Genomic DNA, 12,709 nt, shown 5'->3' with positions numbered 1-12,709 from the left:
CTCCATAGATGCTACCTGGCCTGCTGAGTTCCTCCAGCATTTTGTGTGTGAAATCTGCTAAAATGCATTGTTTCTTGGAAATGAGGAAGAGCTGCACAGGTTGTGAAGGTGGTCTTTAAAAAGTCTATGGGATCCCCATCTTTATAAAGGGATTCTTTAGAATACAAGAGAAGGAAGTCACATTGAATTTTTGCAAACACTGCTTTTGTGTTTGAAGGCTTTAGGGAGGGTGAAGAGGAGAATTACCAAAAATGAATCAAGAAATTAAAGCTTCAGTAATGTGGATTGATAAGTGATGTTGTGTTTGAAGAAGATCTGATCAAGCTATTTAATATGTGGAAGAAATTTGCTGGCCTTTGGCGAGAGGGTGAGGAAGTGAGGATAGCTGAATTGTTCTTAAATAGACCTGATAGGACTCGATAAGCCAAATGGCTTCCTTCCATACTGTAAACCCTTCTAATCCTGTGTATTTTTTCATGATCTTAAATTGCTCAGTCACCATCTCCTGCATTTTTGATGTCCAAAGATTCTTTGTTTTTGTCCTCCAATATTTGCAAGTGCCCTCAGATAGTTATTGCCCCCAAATATCATTTTGTTAAAGCAAAATAAACAAGATGGTCTGAGATTGAAATACAGATTGTTGATCAAATGATCATTTGTGAATATTTCTGAACAGGCTCGGCAGCAGGCCCTCACCCGACACCAGATGGCATCAGATAGTAAGGGAGAGTATCTCAGTACTCTTCAGAGCTTCAATAAGGAACAGCATGAACATTATTACACAAACATACCAAATATATTCCAGGTAAGCTGAAACCATGTTATTTTAACACACAGGATATAAGGTTGTAATGTTGTAAGCTATACAGCAAGTGTTCCATTTTTTGCTTGAAAATCATTAAACTAGACGGGAGGGATCTTTTAATGACTTAAGACATTCTCTGTATAAATGGTTTGGTCTCAAAATGTATTTTATGAGGACTACACTTTGTATCTGTCACACCTCAGGCATCATACGTCAGCCATGGTTGTTATATACATTTCCTCTATGTATCCATCTTTCAATTGGGGTTACAAATCAATTGTTATTACATTTATTTACTTAGAGCAACTGGTCTGTAGTCCCAGTTGGATCATTACTTTTCAACTTCATAATACTTTGCTCACTACTTATGGCACTATCTTTCATCCCTCCAACCTGCACATTCAACACACTTTCCATTGTAATTTCTGTCACTATAAGTGAAATGTCCACACCAACTGTGCTCCCGTTTCAGCATTCCAAAGGGACAATTTCCTGTATGATTCCCTAGTGCACCATTTTCCTGCCACCAACACCTGATTCATTCTCAAGGCACCTCCCTTGAAACCATGCAACATTTTTCCATTTATGTGTTTCTTCCCCTATCACCTCCAGGTATCCAGACACTCCTTCCACATAAAGCAGAAGTTCACTTGGGTTTCTTCCAATTTAGTGTATGCATTCATTGCTCATCTTCTGTCTTTGGCTTCTTACACAGTTCTATCAAAGCCTAACATCTAGGGTATGCTGCAGCTCTTGTTTATTTTTATATATGGACAAATGACTGGTTTGTTGCCCGGTAGCTGTGGTCTTCTGCATAACATATAATGTTACAGCACAGGCCTTTCGGCCCATGATGTTGTGTCAACATTTTAGCCTACGCTTAAGATCAATCTAACTTTTCCCTGATACATAGCCCTTCATTTTTCTATCATTCATGTGCCTCCCTAAGACTTTCTTACTTGGCCTTCATGTATCTGCCTCTACCATAATCTCTAGTAGGGCTTTCTACACACCCACTACTCTGTGTTTACAACCTTACCTCTGATATCCGCCCCTATACTTTCTTCCTTAAAATTATGCCCCCTCCTATTAGCCATTTGGGCATGGGGAAAAAGTCTCTGGCTGCCCACTCGATCTATGCTTCTTATCATCTTGTATTCCTCAAGGCAGAGGAGTGGGGATGACTGAGAGAATTGGATCAGCCAATGATTGAATGGCAGAGCAGACTTGATGGGCTGAATGGCCTACTTCTGCTCCTATATCTTTTGGTCTATCAAGATATTTCTCAACTGCCTTCACTCCAGAGAGAAAAGCACTAGCTTGCTCAACCTGTCCTCATAAGGCAACCTCTCTAGTCCAGGCAGCATCCTGGTAAATCTCCTCTGCACCCTCTCAAAAGCTTCCACATCCTTCCTCTAAGGCGATGACCAGTACCGGAAACAACATACCAAATGCGGTCTAACTGGGGTTTTATAGAGCTACAATATTATCTCACGGATTAATAAAGGCCAGCACACCATACACCTTCTCAACAATCCTAGCAACTTGCAGAGCAACTTTGAGAGATCTGTGGATGTGAACCCCAAGATTCCTCTGTTCCTGCACACTGCTAAGAATCCTGCCATTAACCATGTATTCTGATTTCAAATTTGACCTTGCAAAGTGAATTACTTATTTTCCCGGGTTGAACTCCATCTGCTGCTTCTCAGTCCAGCTCTGCATCCCGTCAGTATCACTTTGTAATCTATGACAGCTTTCTACAGTATCCACAGCTGCACCAAATTTTGTGTCATCTGCAAACTTACTATCCAGACCTTAAATGTTTTCCTGTCCCTCTATCCTCTTTCCTCACCCTCTGCTCATACCTGATCCGATGGATAAACTGCAATTAACGAACCAACAAGTCTTCATTGCTATAAAAGTAAAATAAACTGATGCTGAAAATCTAAAACAAAAACAGAAAATGCTGAATGCACTCCCCAGGTCAAGTGGCACCTATAGAGAGAAAAACAGAGATGACTAAAAGCCGAAGACCCTTGAGAAACTTTTTACCACACTCGCTCAGGTGCCATCATCTTCAGTCTCCTTTGTTCACTTCCCTATAACAAACATTTCCTTTGTTTTTTCCACTCTTTACCTTATCTACACCTTAAAACTTAGTTGTTTTCTAACTTCTGATGGAAGGTCACTGATCAGAAATATTAACTCCGTTTGTCTTTCCAAGGATATTGTTTGACCTGCTGAGTATTTCTGACGTTTTCTGTTTCTGCATTGATATTATAACCTAAGTAATCACAACAGCATTAGACTCCTCAAACAGAGTTCTATCAGATTGTTTATTTGTAGTTATATATGTCCAGGATTGCTAGTTTCCTTTGGGGTTGATAAAAAACTGTCTTACCAGCAACTTTTTTTTAAAAAACAACAAAATTTCCAAAGAATGCAATTTTAAATTTGTTATGAGGAAAATTTTCAGGACTAAATTTACATTGTAGCATGGACAAAGTGGAAGCTGGATCAAAGTAATAGCTTTTCAAAAAAGTAATTCTTAGAAGTAGATGTTGTTGGCTAAGGCACACTGAGATAACCATTTCTATCCTAGGGAAGTGGAAGTGAACAGTCATGTTCAACCACTACCGTCCTTGTGGTGAAGGGAACCCTCCTACATTGCTGCTTAGTAACACATTCTAAAATGTTGATACTGTGCCAATAACTGCATGGCAAACTATTTACAAGTCTTGGAAGTGCAAGCGGTTTATACAGGAGCTTGAATCTGGGTTCTTGTCCTTCTAGGTTATGGAGGTCATATACTGGTGAGCTTCTACTGTCAGAGAACACAAGGAAGCTGGTGCATTGCATTTTGAGCTACATTGGTGCTGCTTCATGCACCCATTCTGTGTTCTTCAATTTCATCAACTTTGCCTCCAACTTCCACCCTGCCCTTAAATTCACTTGGTCCATTTCTGACTCCTATCTCCTCATTCTCGATCTCTCTGTCTCCATTTCTGGAGACAAAATGTGTACTGATATTTTTTTTAAACCTAGGTATCTTGACTATCCCTTTTCCTGTCCTGTCACCTGTAAAAATGCCATTTCCTTTTCTCAGTTTCTTCATCTCTGCCGCATCTGTTCCCAGGATCCGCACTCACTCCATCTTCCCACCTTAATAGAGATAGAGTTCCTCTTGCCCTCGCCCACCATCCCATGAAACTCCATATCCAACACGTCATTTTCTGCAACTTCCACCATCTTCAATGGGACCCTACCACCAAACACATCTTTACTTACCTCCCCACTCTCTCGTTTCTGTAGGGATTTCTCCCACTGTGATTTTCTGTCCATTCATCCCTCCCTCCTGGCACATATCCCTTCAAATGGCTGAAGTGCTACACCTGCCCATTCACTTCCTCCTTCATCTCCATTCAGGGCCCTAAACAGTCTTTCTAGGGGAAGCAACACTTCACCTGCAAATTTGTTGGAATTGTCTACTGTATCCGGTGCTACTGATATGGCTTCTTCTACACTGGTGAAACCCTATGTAGATTGGGGGACCACTTTGTCGAGTTCCTCCGCTTCATTCATAAAAGGCGGAATTTCCCAGGGACCAGCCATTTAAATTCCTATCCCTATTCCCATCCCGACGCGTCAGTGCATGGCCTTTTCTGCCACACTCCGACTGGAGGAGCAACACCTCATTTTCTGTCTAGGTAGCCTCTAACCTGATAGTATGAACATCAACATCTCCAATTTCTAGTAATTTTTCCCCCCTCCCCTTCCCTCTTCTTCAATTCTCCCTCTGGTTCTTATATCTTATCCTCACCTGCCAATCAAATCCCTCTGTTAACTCATTCTTCCCTTTCTCTCTTGGTCTACTCTCCTCTCCTATCAGATTGCTTCTTCTCCAAGCCTTTCCCTTTTCCAACTATCACCTCCCCACTTCTTACCTCATCCTCTCTCCCCCTTTGACCTGGCTTTACCTATCACCTTCTAGCTTGTCCTCTTCCTCCCCCCCCCCCCCCACCTTCTTGATCTGGTTTCTACCCGCCTCCTTTCCAGTTCTGAAGAAGGATCTCAGCCAGAAACACCAACTGTTCATTCATTTCCATAGATGCTGCCTGACCTGCTGAGTTCCTCCAGCATTTTGTGTGTGTTGCATTGCATTTTGTTTTTGTACTGGTGATTTTGGAAACTATAAATTAAGAGCTCTGTTTTATCTTCAATTTTCTGAAATGATTGAATCATTGCCATTATGATGTTTTAATTCAGTCAGGATGCACTCTGCCAATTTAAAAAGAAGCTACATAATTATACAAGGGAAATGCATAAATGATTTGGGCCTTTTCCTGGAGCCCTTTTACCATTTAAACCAGCAGAATAAACACAGTTTATTCATTAATTCCAAATATTAATTGATCTTCCAGAAAATTCAAGATCTGGATGAGAGAAGAATAATTAGAATTGGAGATTCAATGAAGACCTTTTCTGAAGTTGACAGACAAGTCATTCCTATCATTGGAAAATGTCTTGATGAAATCACAAAAGCCGCTGAGTGTATTGATGAAAAAAATGTAAGTTATGTGACAATGTTTTACTAAATATTGTATATGAATTTTTTTGAAACTTCAAGTCAAGAATTTGTACGTTTTTGCACTGTTATCCATTGCCAGAAGAGTGCAGCTATTTTTGCTGAACATTAAAATCTTCTTTCTTATACTGAATCAGTCTGGTAAATGTAGTAGCTGTTGTGGAGGCACCATTTTGCTGAAAACCTTCACTTCCTGGCTATAATAGATGTAAGGTATATTGGTGATATGTACACATTAGGTGACATTTAAAACATAATACAACTGTTGGTTTGTATTTCACAATACTGAACAAACAGTTCATTTGACATCTGTGGGAACATAGATATGTTATGATTTTGGGTGTCACCTTACAAAGCCATGGGAGGTGCAACAGGAATTTTAATTCTCAGAAAAAGGAAGGAATTAAAATATGTACTGCCATCCATCTGGAAGCATTACCCTGATCCTTGATTTGTGCAAGTGGTGTGAACTTAGTTTTGTATTGGAGAATCACATTAAAGATATTTATAGAACAAACACACACAGACAAGATTGCTGAACACTTCCCATTTAGTCCACAAATGCAGAATAGCATCCTTGTTTGTCCACTTTGCTCCTTTCCCATTCCTACTGTGACCTTCTAAACTGTAGCACTGGAAGCAAATGGAAGTTTTGACAATATTATCTCATTTTAGGCACTATACATCCCTTTGGTCTAAGGAATGAATTTAGAAACTTGAAACCCATGTCTTCATACTCAGAACTGTCTAAAGTCCATTTAAACTTCAGTTATAGTCAATAAAGACCTCTGTTTTTTTCCAAACTTCCTCCCTGATTTATTTTTTCTTATTTTCCAGGCCTCAACTTTTATTTATTTGTGCATGTGCAGACTGAGCCTTATGTGTTTTTGCAACAGGCTTACTCCCAAAAACTAGTTATTTATCCCTATTGGTTTAGTGTTCATTGGAGTTCTTTGTTGCTTAGCTATCATAATATCACATAGAAATACATTGTGTCACTCTGAAATGAGACTCTGTGACTGTTTTTGCTGTATCAAAGCTTTCCCTTCTCCGCTCCTTATCTAATCGTCTCATCGTATCCTTCATTTCCTTTATTCCTTGTGTACCCATTCAGTTAAATAAACCAATAATATTTGCTTTAACTACTGTTCGTGGTGGTGTGTTTCATATTCTATAGAAAATGCTAGAAATACTTCAGCCATATCTATGGGAAAAGAAACAGCTATTCATGTTTGTGATCCTTCTCAAAACTGGGCAAAGGAGCAACACATTATTTTGAAGTTGCAGAGAAAATGGGAAAGAAAAATGGATGGAATAAAGGAACTTCCTCTAGTATGGTGAGACTGGATGACTAGTATGGCAGTAAAGATCAAATCAAGTTTGTTTATGTGGTGTGAGACAAAGGGATATACAGTATACAGAGAGCCAACCTGAAATGCAAAGAAAAAAGGAAAATTGAGAAACTAACCCACAATATGACAGGCAATAATGATCAGCTTTCATACAATCAGAATGACTGTATGAAAATACAGTCAGCTGTATAAAGCTTGAGAATACAATATTGTGTCCTGCAGGTTGCAATGTACCCAGGTGTGTTCACTCTTCAACCTTAGGCTGGCTTTAGCTGTTTTGTTGCTGGCATTATGGCATCCTGGTAACAGAAGTAAATAATTCACAGTATTAGTCTTGAAAGAACATTTCTGTTTAAGTCTTGTTTAGTTATTGACAAAATGTCAGTTTTAAATTTGTCTTTGCAGAATTTATGTAGAACTAATCACTAATCTGCAGAATTTCTTTTTGAAGTTATTTCAATATGAATAGATCCAAGATTATAATGTTGAAAAGTAAGCATACATTTAAGAAGCTTTATTTTGAGTTACTTACTAGTATTCCATAAGACATAAATCTTAATGACTGTTAGGATACTTCTTAAGTGTCTTGAAATCTGTAATGCATTTGTATCATGGGAGAAGTTAAGATAGTTATGAACAAAATATGGCCTAACCTCTTTTCTAGCCAAGTTAGTTTTAGTGCTGATGTCATTGAAAATTATATTTAGAAGTGAAGTGAGTTGGCGTGCAACTTGGTGGATCATTGTATGACTTAGTTGTTTTGATCATTCTTCCCTTTCATTATGGACTGGAAGCACTGACATTGGAGATATGGCAAAAATCAGCTTTCACCAATGTTGGTATATTCTGCTCATGAGTCAATTCATTGATCACAGACAAGGGCAGGCTAGGGCTACCAGAGGTTCACTGAGCATCAATTAAGAATGACATCCTGCTCTCTGGCCCAGTGCATTACTATTATTTATAGTGCCAGAGTCCTTTTAAGTGAATTTGAATGAGGATCTCTGCTATATATAAATTTAAGTATATAATACATTCACCAATAAATGTAGAAATATTGTTTTTTCAATTCTTCAGTTGATCATGAAACTTTTTGGTAACTTGATTACTGTTTTAACTTGAATCAGTTTGCTATCCACCAATAATAATTTAAGTATAATCCAACAAATACAAAAATGCTTTCAAGCTGTTATACTCAGAGAGTAATTTCCTGCCATTTCCATTCTACGCATTGCTGATATGTTAGCATGCTAAGTCAGAAAACAGAGAAGATATATTAGATTTGTGGGGATGCAGTGAAGTATGGATGCACTTCGAATGAACTTTGAGTTCGATTGTGCTCCATACGTCATTTGATTTCAAGACAAGATAAAATGGGCCACATTTGGCAATTAGAGTCATAGAACACTACAGCACAGAAACAGGCCCTTTGGCCCACTAGTCTGTGCAGAACCATTAGTTTCCCTAGTTCCATCAACCTGCAATCTTAACCCTCCATACCCCTTCCATCCACGTACCTATCAAAATTTATTTTAAATGTTGAAATTGACCACACATTCACCACTTCTGCTGGCAGCTCATTCCACACTCTGACCAACCTCTGAGTGAAGAAGATCCCACTCATGTTCCCTTTAAACATTTCACTTTTCACCCTTAACCCAACACCTTTCGTTGTAGTCTCACCCAACCTCAGTGGAAAAAGCCTGCTTGCATTTACCCTGTCTATACCCCTCATAATTGCGTATACTTCTGTCAAATCTCCCCTCAGTCTTCTATGTTTTAGGGACTAAAGTCTGAACCTGTTCAGCTTTTTCCTATAACTCAGGTGCTCAAATCCCAGCAACATCCTTGTAACTTTTATCTGCACTCGTTCAATCAAATCTACATTTTACCAGAAGGTAGGTGACCAAAACTGCTGAAAATAATCCAAATTAGGTCTCACCGACATCTCATACAATTTCAACAAAACATACCAACTGCTGTACTCAATACATCAATTTATGAAGGCCAATTTACCAGAAGTTTTCTTGATGACCCTACCTACCTGTGATGCCACATTCGAGGAATTATGTACCTGTATTCCCAGATCACTCTGTTCTACTGCACTACTCAGTGCATGACTGTTCACCCCAGTTGGTCCTTCCAAATTGCAACAGCTCACACTTGTTGCATGAAAATCCTTCTGCTAATTTTCAACACATGTTCCCAGCCAATCCAGGTCCTGTTGCAGGCTTTGATGGTCTTCCTTGATGTCCAGTACACCTTCCAATCTTGGTGTCCATCTTGAGGGTACAAAATGGAAAAGACAAATAAATGTGTTGATTTTAAGATGGGTAGGTTAAATTGGCAGAGTACATCTACCTCGGTTTTTCACTATTCATGTCAAACACCCAGATGAGGGACCAAGTTTGAATCAGAGCCATTTGGGATAATGGCTTCTGGATCAAATGGAAGATATAGACTAGTTAAAATGGCAGATGGAGTTTAATGTTGTACGGTAAGATATTGTCTACTTTGAGTCAGTATGGGTGGAGGTCAGGAACAGGAAGGGAGCAGTTACTCTATTGGGAGTATTCTATAGGCCCCCTGGTAGCAGCAGAGATACCGAGGAGCGGATTGGGAGGCAGATTTTGGAAAGGTGCAAAAATAACCGGGTTGTTATCATGGGTGACTTTAACTTCCCTAATATTGATTGGCACCTGATTAGTTCCAAGGGTTTAGATGGGGCAGAGTTTGTTAACTGTGTCCAGGATGGATTCCTGTCACAGTATGTTGAGAAGCCGACTAGGGGGAATGCCATACCAGATCTAGTATTAGGTAACGAACCAGGTCAGGTCACAGATCTCTCAGTGTGTGAGCATCTGGGAGACAGTGACCACCGCTCCCTGGCCTTTAGCATTATCATGGAAAAGGATAGAATCAGAGAGGACAGGAAAATTTTTAATTGGGGAAGAGAAAATTATGAGGCTATAAGGCTAGAACTTGTGGGTGTGAATTGGGATGATGTTTTTGCAGGGAAATGTACTATGGACATGTGGTCGATGTTTAGGGATCTCTTGCAGGATGTTAGGGATAAATTTGTCCTGGTGAGGAAGATAAAGAATGGTAGGGTGAAGGAACCATGGGTGACAAGTGAGGTGGAAAATCTAGTCGGGTGGAAGAAGGCAGCATACATGAGGTTTAGGAAGCAAAGATCAGATGGGCCTATTGAGGAATATAGGGTAGCAAGAAAGGAGCTTAAGAAGGGGCTGAGAAGAGCAAGAAGGGGGCATGAGAAGGCCTTGGTGAGTAGGGTAGAGCAAAACCCCAAGGCATTCTTCAACTATGTGAAGAACAAAATGATGATAGGAGTGAAGGTAGGACTGATTAGAGATAAAGGTGGGAAGATGTGCCTGGAGGCTGTGGAAGTGAGCGAGGTCCTCAATGAATACTTTTCTTTGGTATTAACTTGATGACGGTGAGGACAATATGAGTGAGGTTGATGTTCTGGAGCATGTAGATATTAAGGGAGAGGAGATGTTGGAATACATTAGGACGGATAAGTCCCCGGGGCCTGACGGAATATTCCCCAGGCTACTCCACGAGGCAAAGGAAGAGATTGCTGAGCCTCTGGCTCGGATCTTTATGTCCTCGTTGTCCATGGGAATGGTACCGGAGGATTGGAGGGAGGTGAATGTTGTCCCCTTGTTCAAAAAAGGTAGTAGGGATAGTCCAGGTAATTGTAGACCAGTGAGCCTTACATCTGTGGTGGGAAAGCTGTTGGAAAAGATTCTTAGAGATAGGATCTCTGGGCATTTAGAGGATCATGGTCTGATCAGGGACAGTCAGCACGGCTTTGTGAAGGGCAGATCGTGTCTAACAAGCCTGATAGAGTCCTTTGAGGAGGTGACCAGGCATATAGATGAGGGTAGTGCAGTGGATGTGATCTATATGGATTTTAGTAAGGCATTTGACAAGGTTCCACCCGGTAGGCTTATTCAGAAAGTCAGAAGGCATGGGATCCAGGGATGTTTGGCCAGGTGGATTCAGAATTGGCTTGCCTACAGAAGGCAGGGGGTCATGGTGGAGGGAGTACATTCAGATTGGAGGGTTGTGACTAGTGGTGTCCCACAAGGATCTGTTCTAGGACCTCTACTCTTTGTGATTTTTATTAACGACCTGGATGTAGGGGTAGAAGGGTGGGTTGGCAAGTTTGCAGACGACACAAAGGTTGGTGGTGTTGTAGATAGTGTAGAGGATTGTTGAAGATTGCAGAGAGACATTGATAGGATGCAGAAGTGGGCTGAGAAGTGACAGATGGAGTTCAACCTGGAGAAGTGTGAGGTGGTACACTTTGGAAGAACAAACTCCAAGGCAGAGTACAAAGTAAACGGCAGGGTATTTGGTAGTGTGGAGGAGCAGAGGGATCTGGGGGTACATGTCCACAGATCACTGAAAGTTGCCTCACAGGTGGATAGGGTAGTTAAGAAAGCTTATGGGGTGTTAGCTTTCATAAGTCAAGGGATAGAGTTTAAGAGTCACGATGTAATGATGCAGCTCTATAAAATTGGTTAGGCCGCACTTGGAGTACTGTGTCCAGTTCTGGTCGTCTCACTATAGGAAGGATGTGGAGGCATTGGAAAGGGTACAGAGGAGATTTACCAGGATGCTGCCCGGTTTAGAGAGTATGGATTATGATCAGAGATTAAGGGAGCTAGGGCTTTACTCTTTGGAGAGAAGGAGGATGAGAGGAGACATGATAGAGGTGTACAAGATATTAAGAGGAATAGATAGAGTGGATAGCCAGGGCCTCTTCCCCAGAGCACCACTGCTCAATACAAGAGGACATGGCTTTAAGATAAGGGGTGGGAAGTTCAAGGAGGATATTAGAGGAAGGTTTTTTACTCAGAGAGTGGTTGGTGCGTGGAATGCACTGCCTGAGTCAGTGGTAGAGGCAGATACACTAGTGAAGTTTAAGAGACTACTAGACAGGTATATGGAGGAATTTATGGTGGGGGGTTATATGGGAGGCAGGGTTTGAGGGTCGGCAGGGTCTGTAATGTGCTGTACTATTCTGTGTTCTATGAATGATAGAAATAATTATTTTTTTTAAAGATGAAGTCAAGTAGGTATTTAAACACAGAGAGATTTCGATATAATCAATCTCAGAATTTTAACTTGGAAGATCAATTGGGAAAACAATAAAAACAGAATGTTAACAGTTTCTGATTTTGCTTTCATTTGGAAAGGCAAACAATAAGTCAACCTTTATTATCAGTGGAGTGAAGTAACATAGTAAAGAGGTTTTGCTACAGTTATACAGGGCTTTGGTGTAAGGTCTGGTATCAACCTCCTTGGAGAACTGTTGGTGTCCCTATGCAAAGAATGATGCACATTTCTGGAGGCAGTAACAAAGGTTCATGGATTGATCCTGAAGAGAGAACTATACAATGTAAGAAATCAATTAAATGAACTTACTTCGCTGGAGTTTAGAAGAGCAGGAGTTGAACTATGTAAATATTTTGCCAGATTTAGAGGGTCTGAGTTACTTGAAGAAATTTTTGACAGGCAAAGACTTTACTCCTTAGAGCAGAGGGAGACTAAAGGGTGTATAAAATCATGAGGGGCATCAATAGGACGAATACACTGTCTTTTTCCCAGAGTGGGGGAATCAAACTAGAGGCTGTAGCTTTAATTGAAAGGGTAAAGATTTAAGAGAAACTTGAAGGGCAACATTTTACACAAAGGCTGATTTCTACATCGAATTCTCAGCAAGAAAAAGTTGTTGAAGCAGGTGAAATAATAACTTTTAAAAGACAGTTGGGCAGGTACATGAATTGGAAAGGTTCAGAAGATTATGGGCCAAGCGTTAGCAAATGGAACTGGCTTGGGTGGGACTTTGTAATTAATGTAGATCAGTTGAGCTATAGGGCCTGTTTCTGTGCTGTATAACTCTGACTAAACATGCAATTCTTTAAAATCTTGATC

At 40.3% G+C, this 12,709-nt stretch overlaps 1 protein-coding gene across 11 annotated transcripts in view; it reads left to right on the top strand.

Annotated features, from left to right (window-relative positions):
- Positions 1-12,709, top strand: part of fnbp1b (formin binding protein 1b) — a 220,142-nt gene that overhangs the window by 142,346 nt on the left and 65,087 nt on the right. For all 11 annotated transcript variants that reach the window (XM_072240164.1, XM_072240165.1, XM_072240166.1 and 8 more), the window contains exons 7-8: positions 677-805; positions 5,227-5,373. In XM_072240164.1, coding sequence (XP_072096265.1) covers positions 677-805; positions 5,227-5,373 — 276 coding nt within the window. The remainder of the gene's footprint in view (positions 1-676; positions 806-5,226; positions 5,374-12,709) is intronic.

Source organism: Mobula birostris, chromosome 22 (genome assembly GCF_030028105.1).
Source record: "Mobula birostris isolate sMobBir1 chromosome 22, sMobBir1.hap1, whole genome shotgun sequence".
NCBI classification, from domain to species: domain Eukaryota; kingdom Metazoa; phylum Chordata; class Chondrichthyes; order Myliobatiformes; family Myliobatidae; genus Mobula; species Mobula birostris.
The sequence above is the reverse complement of the archived record's forward strand: the minus strand, read 5'-3'. Positions and strand labels throughout refer to the sequence as shown.